General features: G+C 38.6%; 1 protein-coding gene across 1 annotated transcript in view; it reads left to right on the forward strand.

Moving 5' to 3' along the window:
- Window positions 1-6,136: 6,136 nt before the first annotated feature.
- Window positions 6,137-25,890, forward strand: part of LRIG3 (leucine-rich repeats and immunoglobulin-like domains 3) — a 35,573-nt gene continuing 15,819 nt past the window's right edge. The window contains exons 1-8 of the mRNA XM_014963332.1: window positions 6,137-6,141; window positions 7,443-7,514; window positions 7,795-7,869; window positions 20,694-20,828; window positions 21,476-21,619; window positions 23,811-23,954; window positions 24,281-24,424; window positions 24,846-24,989. Of these exons, the coding sequence (XP_014818818.1) occupies window positions 6,137-6,141; window positions 7,443-7,514; window positions 7,795-7,869; window positions 20,694-20,828; window positions 21,476-21,619; window positions 23,811-23,954; window positions 24,281-24,424; window positions 24,846-24,989 (863 nt within the window). The remainder of the gene's footprint in view (window positions 6,142-7,442; window positions 7,515-7,794; window positions 7,870-20,693; window positions 20,829-21,475; window positions 21,620-23,810; window positions 23,955-24,280; window positions 24,425-24,845; window positions 24,990-25,890) is intronic.

The following is a 25,890-nucleotide window of genomic DNA, read 5'->3' on the forward strand; positions in this document are numbered from 1 at the left end:
GCTGTGAGTATCGGGGGGCTGGGGGGGTGCTCGTCCGCCATCTTCCGCCCCGCAGGGCCGGGGTTCCCCGGCGGGGGCGGCGGTCCCGTCCCGCCGGCGGGTTTTGGGGAGGGAAGCGCGGGTTTCGCGGCGGGAGGGGGCAGCGCCCGGGGCCGCTGTGGAGCTGTCAGCGGGGGCGGGGGGCAGCGTCCCCCAGGCGGGCCGCGGCCCCGGGGCCGGGGTGGAGGTGGGGGGGGTGATGGCGATAAGCGCCCGGGCTGAAACCGGTCCCGGGAGCGCTGAGAGGGGGAGGAAAAAGTGTTCTGATGACTTTCTTGGAAGATGTGCAGTAATCGTCAAGTTGATATTGATGTGTGCGTCGGGAAAACTGGTCTCTCTTTTTTTTTTTTTTTTTTATAATGTTTGTCATTAAAAAAAAAGTTGTTCATCTTCCTTCCCCGATCGGTTTGGGTTTTGATGAGTTTATTGGCACCGGTGGCACGGATTGACGGAACCCGCCGTAACGCGCCCTGAAACGCCATCTGTAGAAAATTAACTTTCAGTGACAAACTTTTACGGACAGAAGATAAATTACGGGAGCTTTCAAAAAGCCTGGAAATAGCTGAGGGACTTCTCACATTTGTTTTTAATCTCTTGTCACTCAAAGATCTTCTATATTAGTCGTATTAATTTTCTATTACATTTCCAAAGCAGATTGAGATAAGGACTTTAAAGTAAACAGGAAGACTTTCAATTAGTTGTGGCTAATTCTGTTCAATTGCCTCGTCTGGAGGTCATGCTGCTTCACTCATGAAATGTGGATGGCTGTATTGACACCATATGGGACTGAGCATAGGAATGGCTCTGGGAGATGAATATTTCCAGGAGTGGTATAGGAAAGTGTGAGGGGAAAGAAACTTTTTTTTTCTTTTTTTTTTTTTTTTTTTTTGGCTGCTGTGATTGAAGCATATGAATCAAATGCCGGATCTGCTTTACATTCAACAACTGGCTTTGCTTCCTATTAAATTTCATCCCTCCTATTCTTTTGAAGTAAACTTTTTTTTTTTTTTTTTTTTTTTTTCCTTTTGGCTGCTGTGATTGAAGCATATGAATCAAATGCCGGATCTGCTTTACATTCAACAACTGGCTTTGCTTCCTATTAAATTTCATCCCTCCTATTCTTTTGAAGTATTTCGGTACGCTAACATAAGTTTTCTGACAAAACCTCAGGCTTTTTTGATACTGAGCTAAGCTTCATAGCTTAGTTTCTTAGCTTAGCTTACTTTAGCACTGTTAAGTTAAAATTCAGGTGTGACAGCACGCTAAACAAAAAAAACAAGGGGAAAAAATCACGGAACTTTCATTTTTAGAGTTGCTTTAAAAAGCATTTTGCATTAGCAGTTACCCAAATTTGTCTTTTCCACTTAAGTTACTGAGAGACAATAAAACACATTGCAGGGCTTTTTTGTCAGCACAAGGGAGGTTTTTCTAATTAGAATTCCCTTGGTAGTGTAAATTGTCCTTATGTAAGTTCACATTCCTTTAAAAGTGTGAGAAAATAAGTTCCACTTGTATAAATAAGCTTTGGTCTGTTGTAAGAAACCCTGCTGTGATTACTCATTGGACAGCTGTGTCCCTCGCTCTTAAACTCACAGGAGTACATCTTTGTAGGTGTCACCAAACCAGTGGTCTGGCCGCTTTTGTGTAAATATTTCTTTTGTTTGTGTCAAATGCCTTAGAAGTACCCTGCTCTTTCTTCCTGCCCCTCTTCTTAAGGAAGACAGCAAGGAAGAGCGTGGCCGTTGCCTTATTACCTCCAGCTACTCCAGTACTTGGGGCTGGGATTGTGCAACGTTTGAGATGATAATGCGTTTCGGTTTTACATACGCACCAAAAAAAAAAAGTTTCAACGGCCTAGGTTATTGTTGCAACAGACTGTGCACTTACAAATTGTAAGAGATTGTTTATGAATTTTATTGGTGTATGTTTACTGTGTTTTCCATGGAAGTCTGTAGCGGGTATAGCCAAAGGCTAGTAGTTTAATTGCAGGCTTTCCAATCCTCTTTAGAAAACAACTAATACACGGTGTTCTCAACATATGCAGGTGAGATCTCCCAGGCAGGAGAAGGAAGAGAAGGTCCAGGCCCGTGTTGGGCTCTACACCTTCCTCTGCCCATCCGTCTGCTTGCCTCAGTGGAATGTCAGATGGAGTTGGCTTTGGAAGCTCTGTTTCACTCTCCCATTCCTTTTCTGTTCAAATTCCCTAATGAAATAAAAAGAGAGAATCTAATGTGATAAGGCTGCGCAACCTCAGGGAGGTTGAAAAGAAAATGAGCCTGAGCACTAAGGTTTTTTTTCCCCTTCTTTTTCGTGGCTCCTGCTTTGTACGGAAATGGCTTCACGAAATGGGGTGTAAACAGGGTATAATTGCCAGCTTTACTGTGATTTTAGCCCAAAATACCATCTCCTGCGATGTTGCCTTCACCTTCACAGGCGGTGACAGACTGCTGAGAACTGATAAACATTTGTAATGGCTTTGTGTACAAATAGTTCTGAAGTTAAGATTTCAGTTTACTTCTAGGATGTGTGTCCCCAGATTGTAAGAATGTGGCTTTGTTAGAGTTGGTGTAGCAGAGCTGGAGGAGGAGGGAGGGAGGGAGGAAGAGTGTTGAGCCTTGGCCGGTGTCCTCCATGTGTGCAAACTCCCGGTGGCACTGCCGTACCCCTCGCCAGGTTCACTGAGGAATGCTAAAACTGTCGGTGGGGCAGGAGGGAAAGTCTGAAAGATGGTTTTCACTTGTGTTTGTATTACATCTTTAGTATTTACGTTTTATAAATCCTCTAGTTCTCTACCAGATTTGCCAGAAAAAAGGGCCGTATGGTTTTCACAGCTGTTTTTCAATATTTTCCAGACTAAAACTTGAACATAGCAAGCTGATTTATGAGTCACTTTGGATCAGTGTCTTAAAACAGCTACAGCCTGGCTTTTTGTTTTTCAGCTCTCCTGATTTCTGCTGAATTAGCAGCTCTATAGGCCCCAGTGGGACTGATTAAGAAGCTGTTGCTGGATTTGCATTTTAAAATTTGACTTGGGGCTCAGGTTTCTGAGTTCTCTAAGGAAGAAGATGATAATTGTGACTAAGTGTTGTAAATTAAGTTAGAGTCTAAAAGTTATATTTATAAAATGTGTGAAGAAACACTCAGCCTCTCCCTTTATGCATTAGGCCTTCCTTTCAATTTTTTGTCACACAAACATTGACGTTCAGAGGTACGTTTCAGCTTTCTAATGCGGAGACATTTGAGTTATGAAATACGGTCATACAAACAATGGAATACACAAAATAGTTTCTTTTATAAAATGGATTCTTAAAGGGCCTCAAAAACTTTGGCAAACTTTTTCAAGTGGAGGCAATTCTACTTAAATGCTCAATCACTTTTATGAGAAATCTGAGGTGAAGAACAGGTATATGTACTTTTTATTGTTAAAAAGAATTTCTTAATATAAGTCTGGTTTCTGAAGTTTCTGAGTGCATTCACTGTTATATCTTTCATGGCTTTTGAAACTTTAGTAGCAAGAGTAATCACAGAGGAGTTTTTCTCCCTGCTTACAGTGTGGTTTTAACAGACAAGAAAAAATCAGAAATGGAAAACACATAGTAATAATCTTAGTGTTTTAACATTGTCAGTTCCATTTCTGTGAAGGAAGAATACTGATTTGTTTTCAAACCTTTTCTTCATATTTGTCTAAAGATACGTTGCGAAATGCATTGGACTGAAATGTACTTGTAGCTTTGCAACAGGGATGATAGATTTTTATATTTAAAAAATGCCTCAGATCCAGTGCTTGCAAGTTTCAGAAACTTCTGTAGGCTTAAGCTTCACTTAGAATATTAGTAAAAGACAAATATTTTAACTCTTGGTTCACTTCCAACTGCTCTGTTTAACTTAAATGTAACTTGCAAAGCTTTTTTTGGTGAAGTTTCTCCTGCCAGTAGCACTGAAATAATGTTTATTAAAATATTTATCATTCATATTTTATCCAACAATTGGTAGACAAGTACATGTACATCTGTGTGAAATAGGCAATTCAGTGTTGTCTGGATTTTTTTTTGTTTGGTTGTTTTTTGGGTTTTTTTGTTGGTTTGCTTTGGGTATTTGGCAGCTTGTCTTTGACAACCTGCTGTAAGGAAACCAGGAATGAGGATTTTGTACGTATGTATTTTTTTGAAGTAGGTGCTATGTGGAAAATCTGAGAGTATCTTTAGTGTTAAAAAACAAACACACACACACACAAAAAAAGTTTGAAACCTAGTGTAAGTTGTTACGCTCACGGTTGCCTTGATAGACTCCAGATGGATGTGAGCTTGAGCTATGAGTGAAAGTGTCTGGCTCCAGTGTGGTGATCATGCACAGCAGTGGTTGTAATTGCAGGATTTTTTATAGTTTAAGGACTCTGCCAGATTTTTTTTTTTTTAAACGTGTTATAACTCCAGCAGAACAAATCTACTCACGTCTGTTACTGTCTGGTAGGTCCTTTAGGCAAACATGTTTTAAATGAACCTTTTGCAGGGTTTTTAGATGAAATGAAGAAATGCAGGTTTTTTAGCACTAATGTTAAAAGCTCTTTGTTGAAATAATTACCGATTCCTAACTCTTGTATGAAGCATGAAGAATAGTAACATATTGGGCACTAACAGCCATAACTTAGCTGAATTTTGGCCGTTTATTTGCATAGTTCTTATAATCCCTACAGACTAAAGCCAAATATTGAATTAAGTTTAAGGGTAAAAATTGTCTCTACTCTGTCTGCTTTAAAGGACCAAGTTAGATTTCCCTCAAGATCTTTGTAACAGCATAATTCTCCAGTCTTTACATTTAAGACCGCAGCATGAGAATTTCAAATCTCTGCAGCTAATGTCTTCAGGTGTTAAACAAAGGTATTTTTCTCCAGTCTATGGCCAGACGAATGTTTGCACTAGATTTTAACGCAGTGAACGATTCAGTCCTCTAACTCAAGTGTGGTTAACCTCATTTACAGGAGAACTCAAAATCATAATGATGAAACTAACATTTGTGGGTTTTTGAAAATGTTAACACTGTATTCATTTTCCATCTTGAAGAGGAAAATCTGTAGGGGTTTAGACACCTGGAAGAAGGCGTGGATATATATTAGGTGCTTGAGTCCAGAGCTGAGTCTTGGAAAACATCCTCTCTGTGGCCACCTGAAGGTTGTAGAGGGTGTTCCCCTTCTCTAGGTGGCTCCCCCACAGCCTTCACCCCTGCCTTTTTCTTTTCTCTTGGAAAATGCCTTGTGGGTCTGCCTTGTGCACACTCCTGTGCAGCCCTGGCTTGGAAAGTAAGTGTGTTATCTCCTCCCTGCCCGTGGCCCTGAGCCAGGTGCTGGTGCCACCGCTCCACAGCCCGCTGGGCCTGAGCCACTTGGCTGGCTCAGGGCACACCTCGTTACCGAGTGCTGGTGGTACCCCTGGTAATGCTCGTACGTGCCTGGGATTATTTTTAATGTTTGATTTTTATTAATATATTTTTTTTAACCACTAACTCCAGGCGAGGACAAAAGGAATGATGGAATTGTCCTGGCAGCATTGAACAAGTACGGCATAAAGAACTGGTCTAAAGTCTGAAACGTGGTTTTACCATCCCCATGTGGTGTTGAAAAAGCCTGGGTGTGGGTTACAGCCTTACACCCGTGTCCAAGAACCTGCAATGAAACCAGAGTTCCCTGGATATGCAGTTGTTCAGAGCTTAGTCACAGAGTGGAGCACCCAGCACAGACCCTTGAGCTTGGCTTCATTTAAGCCAACTCTGGTTCGTATGGAGCAAGAACATGGTCATCAGGTTTCTTCGATTCCAGAACTCTAGATGGAGAGTAGGCACATCCATGGCTATCAGGCCTGTGTTTGGCATGCTCAGTACAGGTGACTGTACCGCATCATTCATATTATTCAGAAAAATTGGGGGATGCTGGAGTTTCCTCATAGATTCAGTTTCAAATATGTCATACCTCTGTGGCTTGATGAGGGCCCCAAGTACATTGGATGACTGTTCAGTACTTAGTTAGCATGGGGAAAAATGTCCTGAAGTGAGAGAAGTTTCTCTGCCTTAACCTGGTGCTACAGCAGCTCACTGCTGAAGCGTGATGATGTGAGTCTTTCTGTGTCTACACTGCAAACTCCCACCGGTGTAAGTTTAGGAACTCCTTAAAAATAGGGCAGTTTTTGTTTGCTGGCTTGGATAAACTCAGTGTTACAATGTCCAGCCAGTGCTTTGCAGATGGCTGAATTGGTGCAGGCAAGACAGTGACAGGCTGTAGAATAGGATGCATTGTTGTGCATGTTGTGGTGGATGAGTGACTAAGAAAGAGGAGGTCTTCTACAGGACTTGCCATACTTACAAGATCAGTTGCGAATCTACCACTTGTGTGGATCTCTACAGACGTGCAAGGTTGAGTTTCAGAAACTTCTCTACCTTCTATTGTATGGCCGTTCTTTTGTTTCTGTGATAGTTCCAGTACTTCTGAAGCTACACCAAAAGTGTTTTAGGACTCTGTTTTATGGTGGTGTCAAATGTTTGAGAGGACGTATGGTGAAGATGCATCATGTCTGTAGGGAAAGGAATTTCTTGACCACGGTCAAAAAAATGTGTTGCATTCTTAGTACCCTGGTTTGTTTTGTAGCAAACACTGCAACAACACTAGGAAGATATCTTAGGAACTGCATCAATATATATATGAGATCTTCAGAACAGAGTGGCACAAGCTAAGTGCTCGAGCTACTTCTTCAGGTGTGATTAAGTGCAGTATTAACGTGGCTAGTATACAGTCATCTTAAAACTCAGAGTAGAGTTAGGCCTTTCTATGTCAGTTTTCTTCTGATTTTGCTTAAGATCCCCATTGAATTTGGTTATGTAGGAATGGGGTCCTGAACCGTGTGAAAGTGTGAAACTAGAATTGAGATTTGTGGAGAGTCCTCATTGTGTACTAGCGATCTGTGTGTTGCCTTATAGAAGTGAGTGAGTACATGAGTAAATGATACAAATACTATGATTGACTCAAGGAATGAGACTGCAATGAATATTGGTTTATGAATTTTCCTTGTAAGCAAGAGGTAGCTTTAGACAGATCTTTTGTTGTGAAGAGATGGGGGAGAAGGGTTGTTGGTGATGTATATGAGTCAAAATCTTCAGATGTTTTTCGTGGGTCTTACACACATTCCAGTGAACAGCTCTAAATTGTTCAGAGGTATGGGGAATTCTTTGACGCTGCTGGCAGTGATCAAGGTATACTTTGTATACTCAGATGAGTTTATATTCTAATTTTGCTAATATAAAAATTCCTTTTTATGGCCTTGGAAACAAATGATAACATAATTTGGGTTGAAATTGTATTGCTTTACCCAATATATTATGGCAGAACTGACAGGCTGTTTATTTTTGTAACTTCATAGGGACTTAAGTCACAACAAATTATCTTCAATCAAGACCAGTCTCTTGGATCACCTTCACAGTCTTCAGGAAGTGTAAGTTAATTTGTCTTAATTAAAAAAAACCAAACCAACACCTCCCCCCAAAAAACCAACAAAAAAAACCCAACCAGTGTTTGTGTATGCTAATTGCATAGCTATTTCTCTAGGGATAATTGGTTGAACAACAAAGATGTTTGCTGTTCTGATATTTTGCTTTAAGTGAAACTGGAATTATTTTTGAATTTTAGAGTGACACGGTTCAGGAATTTAGCCAGTCTAGTGCACATACTTGTGATGAACATCAAAGCTGACTCTCCCTTTCTAATATTAATAGGAAGTTGAACAACAATGAACTGGAGATCATTCCAGATTTGGGACCAGTCTCTGCAAATATAACTCTTCTGTCTTTGTAAGTAGATCTTACTTTTGTCCCTAGTCAGTGGAACTAACTCTACAGGGTTCATGGAAATATGTGCATTACAGAGATTAAAGTGAAATAATTGGAAATAGAGCAGCTTGTGGTTAGGAAGTTGATTATGTCATGTTATTTAGCAGGTTGTTTAAAATGTGTATAATTGAGCTTAATCCCTGTAGTTTTTATGCTACCCTCAGATACAAAGACTGCATTAGAATTAATTTATGTTGTGGTAGTGCCCAGAAGCCTCAGCCCTGTTGTGCTAGGCACTGTACAAACATAGTAAATGTTATACAAACTTTTACAATGCAGACTTTAAAACAAGAGTTGCACTCTATCATTATGCATCTTGGCTGAAATCCCACTTGCTCTAAATCATGGCAGAATTCCATTAATTTCAGTGGGCAATGTGGGGAAATCCCTTCAAGACGCAGCTTCAGGACAAGTATCTAGGTTAGAAGTTGTTTTGCCAATATCTTTAAAATGTCTTTTTGAGCACATTTTGATGTGTGGCATATTTATTTTATTTTATTTTTTACAGCTACAGTTATTACATATAATTGAGACACACGATTATGTCTATGTTCATTGTTTTGTTTGAAAGTAATCAGTAGATTACTTGATGTGGCATCTGTAATATGAATACAAAGTTGTAAAAGGCATATAGAGCCCATAACCAAAGCAGTGTATTTTAGAGGAAATACTGTTCCTGAAGTATGAAATCAGCTTGATTTTTCCCCCTTCTGCTCCCTCATTATCCAGTTTCTCTAAAATCTTGAAGAAACTGCTAACAAAAACAGTTACTATCATACTATTAATTGGGAAAAAAAGAAAAGACATGTTTTTCATGTGTGGGATTTGGGTTTTATCAGTGGGAATCTAAAGTGTGTAAAGCTAGTAATATGTAGCCCTCTGGCCATATCCTGCCCTTGCATACAAACTGCAAGTAACCATTTTTGAAGAAGCCTAAAGGGTTAAAACAATACAGTAAACTTTGGAAAGCTGTTCAGTTAATTAAATTGATCACTATTCAATTGCTTACATCTGGTGATTTATAGGGGTTTGTTTTTACTCTAGGCCCAGGTCAGCTAAGTCAGCTGGTGCAGCCGCTGTGTCTGGACTGCTCTGTTTGAATAAGAACTAAGTGACATTTGATACTGATGTGGTTTCTTACAGATCAGAATCAGAAAAGAATGAAAGAAAAAGCAGATGGTGTCTGACAAATAACTGTTGAATTTAGGCATATCTTCTATTTCTTGTTAGTGTTGACATTATTTTTACACTGGCATGGCATTCTATAGTTTAAGCGTCTAATTGATATAAAGAATATATTTCTTTTTTTAACACCTTGCTAATGTTCTTCTTGCCACAAGGTTGGAAATAGTAACATAATAAAGTGGTTTAGATCCTTTTACATTACTTTTGATGAAAACAAAATTGAGAATTTGTCTTAACATCTCCTCTAGTCTTTCTTATGGCAACTTTCCTATTTTAGATGAACCTAAAATCATCTTTCTGCAGCTGTGCAAAGATTTCTGTATCCCTTTGGGAGAATAAATGAAAATCAGTCAGTGCTGGATTGGTTGTTTGATATCGTTAGGTCACTAACTTGGCTGATTTACTCAGGTGGTCAAACATGGAAAAACTGGATCTGTGCTCTGCATTATATATGCTGACACTTAAAAGGAAAAAAAAAAAGTATTTCTAAAAGCTGTTAACTACCAGTGCAGTTAAAGTTGGTTTGGTTGGGTGTTAGCTTGTTCTTGTTCTAATTTCTGTTATTTCTCTGTGGTGTTGGGAGATTCTGTTCTATGACCATAGCAGAGATTCCTTGAGATTATTATGGTAGAAATAATTCATTAAGTAATTTACAGGTTTTACTTACATTGACGTTTGTAAGTCAATAGCAGCTAATACAATTGTTTGTTCCGTATCAAAATGGATGTACATAGAATATAAAATTAGAGAGTGGTATTGCATTGTTCAATAAATAAAGCATTTGTTTCTTTTGCAAAGGTTTCTCTTTGGAACACAGAAGAGAATCATAGAATCATTTAGTTTGGAAAAAACCTTTAAGATCATCAAGTACAACAGTTATCCTAGCACTGCCAAGTCTACCACTAAACCATGTCTCTCAGCACCACATCTACATGTGTTTTAAATACCTCCAGGGATGGGGACTCAACCAGTTTCCTGGGCAGTCTGTTCCAATGCTTGACAACCCTTTCAGTGAAGAATCTTTTCCTAATACCCAATCTAAACCTCCCCTGGCACAACTTGAGGCCATGTCCTCTTGTCCTATTGCTTGTTACTTGGGAGAAGAGACCAACTCCCACCTCACTACAGCCTCCTTTTGGGTAGTTGTAAAGAGTGGTAAGGTCTCCCCTCAGCCTCCTTTTCTTACAGGTTGGAAGTTATTTATGTAAAGATGTTAATTCTCATTTTTCAGAAGAGAATACAAATAAAGAGGAATAAATATATAGCAGTTGTCTGGTATAAAAATATATGTAATATAGTGGTATCATAGATGGACAAATGATTTCTTTTTAAGTGAAAAAATATGTTCACTTAGTTTTTCTGTATTGGATGTTATTTGGAGGGGTTGAATCAAACTGAGTTAACGTATCTAAGTCATGCAAAGAGAACACATGGAACAATTACAATACAATTTTCAGAACCACTGTTCGAAGAATAACTATACTTGAAACATCTGATGACTTTCTTCAGGATTTTAAACTTTTATATGAAAGGAGCTTGTGGAGCCTTTCCAAAACAAACCACTGTTTCCTTGTTGAGTCTTTGTTATGACTTTCAAATAATAGCAGAAAGGATGGTGCTAGTCTTCCGAAACTTGATTATGTTTCTAGTGAGATACATACATTTGGTTCATTACTGTCATTTGAAAAGCCAGTTGTTTTTCCAAAGAGTCTCCAAGGAATGCTGTGGAAGTGGTACCCTCCTTTTTTGCCGAAATCTTCATTGTCAAATATACTTTTTTCTGGCAAGATTTTTTTTTTTTTAACTTCTTAGTATTTGTCACTCAGCTGTGGAGCCTTAGAATTTTACCTGTTCTGCAAGAATTTTCTTGCCCTGCAAAGGAAACCACATTGCTGGTATGTCTACAGTGAATAATAGTGCAGGTATCTCCATACAGCACTATGTGGCTAAATTCTTTGAACAGCATAAACAAGCATGGGTGGATTATCATGTTAGTGTAGTTTCCATTTCTGGAGCTACCTCATTTCTAGCTCTCTAATTGATATTTATCTAGCTTAGCTATTTACATACTGTTGAATTATGCAAGGTAAACACATCCAGAGCAGTAAATGTTCCCAGTATCATGGTCATGGTCTGTCTGTAATATGAACAACGATGCCAACGTTTGTTTTTATGGATGCCAGCTGAGAGCTGAACACCATGGGAGAGAAGAGTATCAGGAAGGCACACACCGCCCACCACCCTGGGAAGACATTAAGTCTGTGTGAAAGAGTATACAAGCACGTGCAGGCGCGCTCTCGTTACATGGCTGGAGATGCATCTGTTTTGGGTTTGGTTTTTTTCATGTGATGAGTATGTATCTTGTCACGTGGCATAGGAGAGCTGCTGAGCCTCCTGTGAATCTGGAAACTGCTGTGAACTGAATGAGTGGTACCCCATACTACTTTTCTTACAGAATTTTTAAAAATACGTAATTGTAGACACCATTCAACATCATCAGTGCACTGTATCCTTGAGTGCTGTGGAATATGGAAGGCAGCAGTGACTTTAGAAAGACAGAGCAACTTTGGGTATTAAAGCCTCTTGCCTCTCCAACTAAATTTTACTGTTCTAATCAAACTGCATAAGTAGAAGGAGACTTAATATTAAAAAACAAGCTTTTATACATCTAAAAGTTAGTTCAAAATAGGTATCTGGATAGTCTTCAGTAGGAAAGTCACGTGAACTATCTTAGGGAAAGAAAACATGTTTCTTATTACCCACATCCAGGATATATTATACAGTAATCATCTTGTTGTCTGTAGGGACTAGAAAAGCTGTACGTGCCAAAGTCTCTAGTGCATATAGTGAAATTCTGACATTAGGCTAGCTTTAAACGATGGAGCCTTTTAAATAAGTTTGTGATTTTACATTTTATTGAATGGAAATTATTTTATTTAAAACCACTAGTACTTAAGGTGCAGGTGATTTAGATGGAAATACCGTGTAGCTTATGTTGTAAAGACCGATCACGTTAGTCTAGGACACAAGCAAATACTCAGTCTTACTAAAGCCAGGGTGGAAAACACAAAGTTAGTGAGGTGGGAATAAAAGGAGCATGGATGATTCACAGTTCAGTAACGTTTTTCAAGTTTTACATTAATATGTGGTTAGTATTAGGTTCCCACTCACTTTTTTCAGAATGTGAAATCTTCTTTTCATAAGAGACATACAGAACATGCAACATGGTACAGGTTTTCCTCTCCTACCCTGAGAGGATCCTCCAGCCCCATCTGCTCAGGAAGCCTTTAACGTGGTTAAAACAAGGAATCATGTGGCTCCTCACTTTTGAGTTATGATGAAAAACGTTGACAGTATTGAGGAGATCTCTTGAAATGTGCCCACTTGTTTTTTAGGTGCTGAACTTAATCCACAAGTCACTTTTTTGAAAGTTTTCTGCAGCCTTCCATTTGTAATGTATTTATGTTGGTATATGCCAGTTTAAATTTGAAGATGTGTCTTGTGTCCTGGATGTTTAAAAAAGTAAATGAATAAAACATATTAACAAACAAAAACGATTGGTCAGGAGATAAAACAGGACAAAAGGATTGGAAAGTAGCCAGTGTTAAATTGACTGCAGGGGTTCACAAATTCTCACAATAAGCAAAATTGGTCCAGCTTTAAATGTAGCTTTCTGATCAGCGGGTCTAAAATGACTCTGATCACTTCATTATTCACCTCAGGCCTTTGGTGTTCAATGAGGACTTCTGAGAAGTAAACTGAGAAGTTAAAATTGAATTGCTGTACTGAAAAAGTGCAAAGTCATTCTTTTCAAAGGCAACAAAAAACCCCAAACAAAACAACAAAAAAAATTATCGAAGCCATCAACAATTATTTGTTTAAAAAAATTTAGTATTTTGGTCACTGGATGGAAACAAAAGCCCAGAGAATGCCTAAAAAGCTTTTTCAGCTCCAGGCAATAGTATGTGCTCTCAATGGGAGGTTCTACTTGTTGCTCATCAACAGCTGCAGCAGGGAAATTTATTGGAGAAGACCTTCAAGTTTCAGTGTATAATAGTTTTAATAAATAAACTCTGAAATTTTTAAAATTATCAGAAGGGCTGAGGCTTACCTTTGTGTCTTACTATATTAGTTCCTTCCTGCGCCTTCCTTCCTTTGCTCATTAATCCTGATTTCAGTCATCAGTAAGATTTCTTCAACAGACAGCATGCTTTGCTCCAGTCTGAATAAAATCCTGTTGATGAAAGACCTGATTACAATGTGGTTGTTTCTTGAGACTGGTCAAGCTTTGTGTGCTGTCCTGCAGTGGAGGCAGAGCTAACTCCCATGCATTGGTATGTGGAGCTTATGATACTGCCTTGTCAGTATCTTTACTTAATGGAGCTTTTCAGGGTGAATTCTACCTAACTGAGATGTGCAGTCTGAAAAAGGATTTTTCTTCGTAGCTCTTAAAACTAAATAAACTAACTCTTAAGTTGAAGTGGCTTCTCATAGATCTTTGCTAAACAAGACGCTGAGCTTATGACCAAAGATTTCTAAATTCATCTGTATTTTGCACAGCTTTGTGCTTTCTTCTATTCTCCTTGCTGGAAAGAACAAAATAGTTATACCTTCTTCATTGGTGGGGGGGAAATAATAGAGCGTATACTGGTCAGTGATTTTCATTCTTGGTTAAAAAAAATAAATATCTGTTGCCAAAAAGATACTTTTCCAAAATTTAAGCGTGCACTGTCACATCCTGGCTTTAATTAATCAATATACAGCTGAAGTACTTATCTAGCTTTATGCAAAAGTGTAGTTACTGAATAAAAGTGGTGACTAATCCTTTATACTATTTAGAAGGGATTTTATTTTAGTCTTGTATGTCCATTTCTGGTTAAAATATGGAAAAGTATATTTATATATGTTTTGTGCTATTAGGTAATCCAGATTATGCTTCAAATAGTCATTTTGAGAAGTAAAATTCAATTAATTGAAGGAAACATGCATAACAGATTGTACCTTTGCATCAGCCGGCAATGTGGAAATGAGTGATAGTTTTCACTGGGCAGCAGTATCTTAATAAGGAAAACTCCTGCAAGGGGCCTTCTGTAAAGATAGAAGTTTTTTTCATAATCCTTGTTTGTGAGATTATTTGGAATAGGTGTAGAAATCTGCCTCTTTGACATCTCAAAGTAGTCTAGAGGTAGAAGCTGTGTATAAAACCCAGGAGAATGCTGTCTCAGTTCACATTCAGAAAGCCACAGTCCCAAGAAAGAAGTTTAGACACAACTCCTGAAAATGAAAGCTCACATTCAGTAGGAGTGGATGCCTTTCCTTTCTACGCTTGCCAGAGAAAGTGGTATTGTGTGTTTATAAAGCTAGCATACTAAACTGAAGTCTGGCTCTCAATATTAAGAAAATGTTGGTCAAATATTTTACATCCTTGTCATCTCTTCAGCTACCACTTTATTATGGGAAGGATTAAGATTTGGATGCTGCCTGGAAGAGTTTGTTTTGAAGAAGGATTGAAAGAAAGGATAGAGGAATGCCAGACTAGGCTTCAGGCAAAAGGCTACTTGGAGAAAGTCCCAAAAATGAAAGTGGTGGTAAACCATGTGTGACTTGGGCTGAAGTTGTGAGCAAAAAGCTAGAGCAAAGAAACTTACTGGAATTAGTTCTTGCAGTCTTTGACATTTGGTGTGGAGACTAAGAGGAAGTAAATGAAAGAATTTGAAAAAGAACCTGTCTTAGTCATATTTGCAGACATGGAAACTAGACTTTTATGGCAGCAATTTAGACTGAATGATGGGAAAGGGAAGAAGTATGTAGAAACCCAAAGTTTGTTGTAGCAAAAATATACAGTAGTGAGAGCCTAGACAAATGCTTTTGCAATAAGAATGGAAAGGAATGCAATTTTTATGAGCTATTTGCAGTGGAAAAAAAAACTGGCATGATTTTCTGATCAACAGCGTTAAAGAGAAAGATGAATTAAAAACAATAACAATGGATCAGAAAAATAAAGAAAACTGTTCCTGTGTGACAAAATGGCAGAATGGTAGGAAATTTTACTAAGGAGGAGGTGCCAAGTTGTAGGGCATACAGTACAGAGAATGAGGGAAGTCAGAATGGAGTTAGGAGGTCAGGCATAAGTATTGGGGTTACATTTTAGACAAGTGGTTATTGCTATAGAGCAGTGAAATGTAATGACTCAGTGCCTTGAGTGAAATAGGAGTGGACAGGAGAACATCCCTCAACTTCTTCTGACAGTTGAGATTAGGAGTAAAGCTAGAAGAACATGCAAGCTGAAGTGCCTAGACTTTGGTCTGCACCCTCCAAAAGGGAGGGTTGGCTCTGTAACAATAAAGGATAAGTGTTTTTACTTAATGAGTCCATACATCAAATTAGAAATATGATTTATAATATTGCAGGACATTATGCTGGGTTTAAACTAGGTCATACTTATAATTGTCCAAGATTTTAACATTAACTAACAGAGAGTGCACCAAATCTACAGTGGGTTATTATGCCTATTGTCAGCTCATGCTGAAATAGCTATGCTATTTCATAGCTGGCTTTTTGTAATGAACTTACGCGTTAATTTGGCTATCACATGCTAAGTAACTTGTGGTTATTTCGGAAAGGCCAGAAAGTGTAATGGGAAACAGACTCCAGGCTATTTGTTTGGAAGCAAAGTTTAATTAATTACATATTTGTACTGTGACTGGAATCAGGAGAGCATTGCTATGGAGTATCACGTGTTTGGAATTTTGGATTTGCCTCTGTCTTTCTGGTAATGAGAACACCTCTCTTAACAGAGTTGTTTCATTCTTGTATCTTTCTCTTCCGCTTTTCCTAATTTGTGCTTGGTTTAGGAGTCAATAAGCCTTTCGTCTCAAGTTTTGGACGGGGCATCAGTAACCTACAGAGTTCTGAGTTTTTGTTTTCTACTGTATGCCTGTATACCACAAAGAACACAAAAAATAAGATCAGAGAGTTACTGACATCTGGCTTGAAAGAGCAGTGACAGGCACGGATCATGGAATGAAGGAGACCTTCAAAAGAACAACTGCTTACTCTAATGAACTTGAGAAGCCTGTGTGTGGAGGCATCAGACTTGCAGACCTACCAGTAGGACTGGAAGTGAGCCAGAATCCTGACTGTTTCTGGCATCTTTGTCTTGGGAGAAAAACAGTTTCACTTGAAATATTTCTGTATCTTAACAACTGCAAAGATTCAAAAAAATAGAGATTCTTAATTCAGTGCGGTTTGGTGTCTAATGGTGAGAAGAGCATGTACTCCCATTCGTATCAGGATTTTTCTAAGGACAATGTTCAGCTTGAAACTATAACTACAGTATTTCAAATGATGTAGTTGTTCATTACAGTTGGCTAGTTTTAGTAGTCAAATGAGTAGAAATGGAAGAAAAAAAATGCGTATCTTTGTTTTCTCACTATCTCCTACAAGAAGGAAGAGACTCTTCTGTTATGTGCTCCTTAAAGTTGTCCAGCCTTATCCTAAAAGCCACGAAACATGAGTCGTCCAGCTCTGTCTGAGAAAGTTCATTACAGTATTGAACTTTCATCTTTACTATCAATTAGGTTGGGTTTTTTTGCTTAAATTTTCTTCCACTCTGTGTCTTGACATGCTTGTTTCTTACAAGAGCTCCAAAAGTCCAAAGGAATTTGGGTAGGTGAATGGAGGGAAAGATGTGAGGAAATGTGGAAAAGGAGGCTGTGAGCCATAGCGGCACTTAACGGAGACCGCCCACTGCGTGCTTGGATGAGGACAGTCACATCTGTTTTGCCTGCACTCTGACATGGCTGCCTCCAAGCCAGCTCTAATCTGGAAGCCCTGTAAACATAAGGTGGTCAAACTAAACGTCTATTAGTTGTCGCCAGCACTGCCCAAAAAGATATGTCTCTTTTCATTTGCCTGTTTGTGTGGCAAATCTGGTATATTGTGCCTCTCAGGACTCAGTTGAGGGGCAGGAGATACTGTCGTAGTGCAGAATCACACAGATATTAGAACAGTTATTTTACATCTAAGCTTTGGAGAACACGTTGCACAGACACGGTTCTCCAAAACTGCCTTTCTAGACAACTGTTCTTTTTACCAGGTTGCTCCACCTTCTCATGGATCAGACTAAGGTTCTCAAAACACAGCAGATCAAGATCTACCTGGAAGAAAGTTATGCTGGAAAAGGAACTGCCAAGGGTATTTTCATACTGAGATTTTGAATAGAAACAAAAGATAGGACTTCAGGTCTTAATCTGTTTCTGAGGTGGGACTTCTATGTTACAGGATCAAAATAATGAAGCTTGCATATGTATTTCTCTTAGGTAGAAAACATTACATATTGACAATCTTTATCAAGAGCTACTTAGTCATACTATCTCAGATCTTTAAAAACTGGTTGGTTTTTTTTTTTTGCACATACGAGCTATGATGTCAAAATGGTGTTAACTAGATCCTTAACAAAATGGATGCAGAAGGTGCTGCCCTGCTATATATTTCCCCAGAGGCAAGGAAAGTACAAGTCAATATGTCAGATAAATTGTAGCAGTTGTTTATATAGAATGAATTTTGAGATCATGATTGATCGGGCTGTTAGAGATGTTTTGGCCTAGTGGTGTGGTTGAAGTCATGAATGCTGAGAGGGAAAGCTAAGGTTTCTCATACCCCTACCAAAAAATTGATATTCTGTCTTACAGGCTTACGTAAAAATAATTAAATAGTCTGCATGTACTCTTGGGTTTGTTTTTTGTGCCGCAAGTCAGGGGGTAAGCACTCAAACTGCAGAAGACTGTTCAAATTCATGCAGGTATTTTTGGTGCTTTTATCTGTGTTCCTCGGTACTCCTGCTGCTTTAGGAGGAAGAGGAGAAGTTGTAAGGAAGCTGCAGCTCAGTTGCTGTTCCTTGCCCACGAAGAAACGGTGATCAAATTGCTGCAGAGTCCTCTTCTGTAAGAACTTGATGTGCTGGTTCTCTTGTTGCAGGGGTTCTCTGTTGCTCTGGTCTCTCCTTGAGGGGCTGTGAATGAAACCAATGCGGGGTGTGCTGCTCCTTTTGTCTGAGCCTAACAGCACTTTGCTGGAAAGTTGGTTTTCTTGTTAGGTTTTTTTTGTTCCCCACTCCCACCCCGTCACCCCCCCAGTGAACAAACGTGTGTGCTGTTGTGCTGACACAGGGGATATGGTTTCGTTCGGCCTTGGCAATTGATGGGCTTGCATTTTCACACACATCCATCTTGACTAATTTTGACAGTGATTTGGCAGTTACAGGACGCCAATACTTTGTTTTTATTTGATTTACTTATGTGATGATAGTGAAGAAAAATCAAATTATAATTGAACTTTCTCATTTTAATTTAAGTTGGGCCTCAAAGTAGAACTGTTTGGCTGTGTTCAGCGCTAGATGATCTTCTGGGTGTGAATTATAGTTCTTAATTTTTTTTTTTTTAAGAGCGAACTGGGCTGGGAGGTTGCAGCAATAAGAATTCAGAAATTTTGCATTTGAGTAGCTTCTGCAAATACGAGTAAGCAGAAGGTGCAGTGAGAAGGCTGGTTTGATTTTCATTGTGAGATGGACTAGGACTTCGATGTGTAGCTCAGGTTCAATGAGCAGAGTAAGTTGCTTTCTCCCCAGGATATGACCTTACCATCACCAAGAAAGAAAAACATTCCCTGAAACAAACAAGCTGGGTTTTTTTCATTTGTTTGTGTTTGTTGTAACCTGCTTTGTGTCAGGTAATTTGCCAGTTAGTTTAAGTGCTAATCTGAAGGCTGTATAAGAGTTTTATTCGGTTCCATTAGGTCCAGCTAAACTTTGTAATACAGGGGCTATTATCCTGCCAGTTGTGAGGAATTTCTGTTTTATGGAGCAGCGCTGACACAAAGACAGCACTGTGCAAGCCGTCCCTATAACTGAGCACTTTCACACTGCAATTTAGGAGGCGTGCAGTTCAGGAAATTGCTGGCTTCTGCTGGAGCACACTTTTACTGCAAGGAAAATTTTATTCGTCACTCAAGTAATTGGCAGTTTTAATACCTTGTTAGTAATTACCTTATAAACAAACTAATGCATAAAGGCAAGGCTCTATGACCTGTTATCTAACTCACGGTCTTATTTGGCCAGTGGGACTGACACATGGTGGTGGTGTTTGTTGTTGTTTTTTATTAAAGTAATTTGTTTCCATTTATTATAAATACTTTCAGCTAAGAGCTAAAAAAAAATATGCAGTGTACCTCTACCAGACAGCCTGAGGAATGAAACATGATCCGAGCGCCGCATTGGAGGGGCTGCAAGATCACTTACCCATTCCCACATGTGGTCAGGAGGCCCATTAATCTAACTTCTGGTTCAGTTTTTGAGTCAGGACTTTTTTGTCTTGAGCAGTAATCCCCCCCTCACCCCTTGAATATGTGAGGGTTGTCCATGCTATCCTAAATGTGTGGCTTGCTATTTGATCCAGAGCAAATATTTCCAATAAAGGCAAACACTTTCCAGAATCAACATTCATGTTGATAGTTATACTGAAACTGCCTTTGCCTACAATTTCTAGGAGCTGGGGAGAGCTCCTAAATTTTGATCATTCATCATATTAGGTACAGAATGTACCACAGCCAGAACTGACTTGAACTTCCCAAGGTAACAAGGATCATTTTGGGTTACATTCATTGAAGTGGTCATGATCTGTTTTCCCCTATTCCCTACCATTAGCCCCAAATGAGTAACCCTAAAAATGTTGCTGATGTGCTTGTATGGTTCTGTATGTTATGCAACTGTGGTGGAAAAACTGGTAGGTTGCTGAGTATGGACACAAAATATGATCATTGGAAGAAGTACATTTCATTAGAAGTGAAAGAAGGGAGGTATTCCTTATAGTAGACCAGGATACCCATGTCTTTAAATGCAGTTGCACAGGTTTTGTTGTGGAGTTGGGTGTGATGCCTATCTGAAGTTTGACCAGACATGAAGTCCAGAACCTCTGCAATGAGCTGTAATGAGCAGAAATGTTATTCTTTGCTAACTCACTAGAAGAATCCATAGGATGAAATACTAAGGGTAATTGCAAAATTTGAGAATGTCTTTCTGAGTGAGCGTACCGTCATCCATCTCTTCTAATCTAGCTATGTTTTTCATTTTCGTGCTATAGGATTTTTTAAAAAAACAAAGCACGTTGTCTAGCTACTATGATGTTAATTTGGTTAAAATAGAAAACAACTCTAATCTCATTACATAATGATACTGTGGCATAGCGTTCGATGCAAATACAAGATATTTCTACAGTTCAGAAATAGATGATCATAGAGTTTAACATCTTGTTTTAAAAGCCATGAATTGCAGTAATTGGATTTTAAGGCAATTTTTTTTCATCTTGTTTGCTGGGAATAGGTTTTAAGAAATTTTGGTGAACACATTTATTTAGTGCATTCCAAGTTGTGATTTGGGATGGCTAGAAATGAATGTTATGTCTAGAGAACTTACTTTATTGGTTTTCTTTAACTAGAAATTATTTTCAAGTGGAGGAATTAAGAACTAACTTTCGTCAGTCGTGTAGTTAACAAGTGTTTATTCTGGAAATGACAGTCTTTTGACTACCGTCCTTAAATTTCAGGACCAGTAACAAGATTGCCAACATCTTGTCTGAACATCTGAAGCCATTTCAGAGTCTAGAAACTTTGGACTTGAGCAACAACAACATATCAGAGCTAAAAATATCATCATTTCCATCGTTACAGCTCAAGTATCTGTAAGTAAAACTTATTATTACTTTTTTTTTCTTTCAGGTTACTTTCAAACAACTTGTTGGAAAGCTTAGATTGGCAGCTGTTTGTTAAGGTACTAAATCTTCTTTCAGCTAGACACGCATTCATTATTAATTCCTACTTTCAACTGTTGAGTTTTAACATAAGCTGCTAATTTGAATACACGAGTTGTTGCAGTGAGATGTTTTAGTTCATAAAAAGTGAAGGTTGTTATCTTGAGATTAAACAAATAGATGCGTCTCTTGAGAGAAATAGTTATGTAACAAAATGAACTTAAGTTCCCCATGGCTGAGCTAGTCTTGAGTTACATGATGTCTGGGGGACTTTTTTGAATCTATCTTAATCTTTATGCAGTAATACTGCAATGCCAGAGCTATACTGAGCAAGAATAAAGTAATGGGGTTGCAACATGCTGTCTTCTGCCAATAATACACTCCTGCAGAGTAGAGCAAAATGTTGGTGGTGAAATACTATTTGGCTGTAGACTGAGCTGTCAAGGACTCTAATTAATATGATAAATGAAATTCCATTTATCAAGGAGTAGGCAGTGCAAGAGCTTTGGTTTTGCTACTTGGTATTAAGAATTAATTAAATAACTGTAAATTTAACCTTCTAAACATTGTTTCAACAGGTACATTAACAGTAACCGAATAACCTCCATGGAACCTGGTACCTTTGACAATTTGTCTACCACACTTCAAGTATTGAAACTGAACAGGAACAAAATTTCAGCAATCCCTCAAAAGATGTTTAAACTCTCCCATCTGCAGCACCTGTAAGTGCAACCTACAATTGACTAATTGTTTTCAGGTTTTCCAAAGCACTGGCAGTGCTTGAACTTTAACCTTTAATTTAACCAGAGGCAGACAGACACAGAAAACATATTACTACAGCCCTTACTAACTGCAGCTTTGTACTGAACAAAACTAGTCTTACATATTGGTGAGATGTGAATAGTCTTTGTGTTTAAAATCGTGTTTGCCTATTAAAAGAAAAAAAATAAAAAGCAGTATTCCTGTAAGAAACCATTGGAAAAATACTAGAAGTAAACTTATGTAGTTCACTACAGCAGTCTCTTATTTATTTTGTGCTTTCACAGTTAAACAAAGGTAATTAATCTGCTTTCAGAAGGGATGACAATAAGCAATATGCTTGAGTAAATAGATCTTTGTTAGTTTCACTGATACAATGCTGTCTATAAGTTTTATATAATAAAGGTATTTAATATGGAAGAGGATGGGAAAATAGAATACCTTTTTGCTTTTTTTTTTGAAAACTTAGAGTGCAGGAAGTTGGCGAGAGGATGGGCTAAGACTTTGTCAAATTTTATTTTCCATATATAGATAGTCAAGAGCTAAAAATGATCAACTCTGTTAGGTTAACCTTGAAAGTGAAAGGTCATAAGAGCAGTGAAGTGTTAGGATGCTTGGCACATCTGGAAACAGTGACTGTGTCTTTTCTGTATACAAATACAACAAGAGTTTCACTCAAGCCTCGGTAGAAGAGTATAAGAACAGTCCTGCAAAGCTCAGGATTTGTTAACGATCTTAGTAGACTTTCAGATCTTCGGATTCAACTGAAATGTTGGAATTTGGTGATATTCTTGTCTAAAAAAGTTCTACTCATTCACTGTTTAATCAGTCGGCTGACCTAGTTATGTTAGGTAGCCAATCTGCAGTGAAGGTCAAAAATTTATGTTATCACCTGGAAGAAGCGTTCAGAGGAGGAGTGGGGAAGAACTGATGGCTGTTCTTGCTGAATGTTCTTCACTGCTTTATTCACATATAAACACAGGAGAAATAGCATTCTCTATCAGGTATCTGTTACCAGTAAGGGTTCATATCAGGATAGCAGAAAGGAAAACTGAATTCTTACAAGACTGAGATTCTGAAAAGTTGTTGTGATGTAACTAATGTAGAGAGAATTATTTAGGCCTTTACTTCCTATGGGGAAGTAAGTTTTGGAAGGAGAGGCTTTTTCTTGGTTTGGTAGGATTCAGGTTGACAGATCTTCTTGAAGAGGCAGATAATCACTCATTGGTCCATGAGGGCCTTTTCTTACTATTGTCTGATCCTATCTCTTTATATTGTATATCAACTGTTGCTAAGAAATATAAATGTTTAGTAAATGATAGCTAGTTCAAAACTCACTGTTACAAACCCAGTTAACATTGTTCTTTGTGCCTGTATGAAGCTTCCCTTTTTATGTAGCTCAAAGTTGGAAAGCTGCTTGGGTTGATACAGGTTTTGGAGTTAAAGAGGCCCAAAGCCAAGACAGTGTTGTGGAGAGCAGGAAAACAGAAAATACTCAGTACTACTGTCACTATAGCTTGTCCTCCAGCTAGTTATGCCTTATAACTCCCTTCCAGGATACACATGGGTCCCAGCTTCTGACCTACAAGGGTATGTGTGGTGGCAGAAGGGTGAGTGCCAAGACCACTTGAGAAAGAGGGAAGGACCTCTTAATAACTAGTTGAGGAGAATGAGGGAGGAATGTGTAATGAATGCTTCACTCCAGATTAAGGAAGAGAGGGATCACACAGGATATTTAATTTTAAATTAATTTTACTTTTATTTAATAAACGTTTCACTTTTTGTTTCTGACTGATTATTGATTGCAATTACAAGCTACCCTTAATGGCTCTACTGATGGATAAACACCAGGAACTTGCTTTCACTTTTGAATTTGTGAACAGGACTAACCATGACATTCTAGGTCTACAATGATTCTTTAAATCTGAAAGTCGAGGAGCTCCCAAGTACTTGTCCTCTGTATTAGAAAGGCAGAACAGTGTTAGCATGGTTAAACATAATGTGTTACAGTAAAATATTTGATTTTTATTACGTCTTGTCTCTGTTTTATGTGCAAGAAAAGCATTAAATAAAGTTTGTTTCCAGAGAGGGAAGAAAGGTTGCTGGAATGCAGGTAAACTTACTGTGCTGTAACTGTAAATTTTATTGATGCAGGGAACTGAATCGCAACAGAATTAAAAAAATAGATGGGCTTACTTTCCAAGGACTTCCAGCTTTGAAATCATTAAAACTGCAGAGAAACGGGGTTACTAGGCTCATGGATGGTGCTTTCTGGGGATTAACCAACATGGAAGTCTTGTAAGTATCAACTTTCTGCTGATAAATTCTGCTGAAAACATGTGAAGTAGAACTGCACAAAATGAATAGAATTGCTTGATAAAATTTAAAGATGTTTTTGAATTAAACTGCTCTAGTATGGTTTGAAAAGCAGGAAGCAGTGATTGGTGTATGTCTAGGACAGCACATTCTGAATGCATGCACACAACCCTAAATGGAAATAGAGGCTGCAGTTCTCTAGCCAGTATCATCCAGTCAGATGTGGACCCATGGCACAGCACGCACGCCACCGAGTTTCTGGACCTTATGTCTTTTATCTGTTTGTATGTCTTTGTGTTTGTTTGTAGGCAGCTGGACCATAACAACTTAACAGAGGTAACCAAAGGCTGGCTTTATGGCTTGCTGATGCTGCAGCAACTCCATCTCAGCCAAAATGCCATCAGCAGGATCAGTCCTGATGCCTGGGAATTTTGCCAAAAACTCAGTGAGCTGTGAGTAGCTTTTATTCTATTCCAGTTTTGAAAGCCGGCTACATGCCAAAGCATGAACTTCTTACCACTGATCTGTGAATTTTTCATAACAAAGTTTCCAAGGTGACAACAACTTTTTTGTATGTGGGACAGTTGTATTTTGTTGAAAGAAGTAGAAGCCAACCGTGACTACTTCATTTCACTGTGGCAGTGGTACTAAAGCTGTAACACAGTCATTTTCAAATGAAATAAATTAATTCTGCAGTAATTTGTGAGTTACCGGAAATGATACACTATCTCTGCGTTAAAAAATGCTGTAGTAGGTTTTGTGACAGTTGTAAGGGAAGAAACATTCCCTCACGCTGAAATTTCACCTGGTTTGAACCAATGAATATGCACTGCAGCATGAACATTGAAATACATTTTCTTCTTGAATTTGCAGGGATTTGACGTTCAATCACTTAGCAAGGTTAGACGATTCAAGCTTTGTTGGTTTAAGCCTGCTGGTCGGACTGTACATTGGAAACAACAAAGTAAATTACATTGCTGATTGTGCCTTCCGGGGACTTTCCAGTCTACAGACTTTGTAAGTTGCAAAACTCAAATTTTAAGGTCAAAAACCTTAAGAAAAACCCTCAGTGTTTATAGATATTCTTTTTTTCTTATGAAACATACAAGAACCTTTTGTTAAATTTCCCAGATCAGCATCTGTTTTTCTTGCAGTAGGATTTTTTTTTTTTCTTTTTTCAGAATAGTTGGGAGAGGGAGGACTTCCTCTTTCGTTAAGGCAGTGCACAATGGATGGTGGTGGTTACAATACAAACTTTTAGTAGCATTACTATGGGAAAGGCATGTCTCCATTTGAAGGCAGCAAGCTGCACTGCTACCTACAGCTTTAGGGGGCTGGATCATAGTCGTGTCTTAATCGAATCAACATTTTTTCTCGTGGTAGAAATAAAAACACAAAACTCAAAACTGTGTACTACTGTGGATGCTGATGCGTGTCGTGACAGAGCAATTGCTTTAAGCATTTGAGCATTTTTTGAAATAGCGATTCCTAATGGAAGGGGAATAAAGAAGTAAACTAATCAAAATATATTCCGCTTCATTAAAATGTTCCAATTGCATATCATTGACCCACCTGTTAGCCAGATGAACGAAATGGTTGCCTTTCCCTCTAGGCTTTGAAAGGGGTGCTAACATTTTACTTTCAGGGGTTTGCTTACACACTCACACTTTGGGCATCTAGCAAAGATGCAGTTCGGAGGGGTGTATGCGATGGTCTTTACGTATACAGATGCGTACAGATCATAAAGAGAGGAATTCAAGAGACTTGTGAGGTGTCTAGGAATTAAGTGTTAGGCTTTTTCTCCTCTGGCCCTAGCCTGTTGATTCTTTGCTGACACACCTTTCTTTTCACAAGTCTCTAATCTCTGTGCTTCACAGATAATTAAGCTATTGTTGTGGTTGTTGTAGGATGTAAAATG

This window comes from Calidris pugnax, unplaced genomic scaffold, assembly GCF_001431845.1.
Source record: "Calidris pugnax isolate Ruff unplaced genomic scaffold, ASM143184v1 scaffold44, whole genome shotgun sequence".
In the NCBI taxonomy this organism is placed as follows: domain Eukaryota; kingdom Metazoa; phylum Chordata; class Aves; order Charadriiformes; family Scolopacidae; genus Calidris; species Calidris pugnax.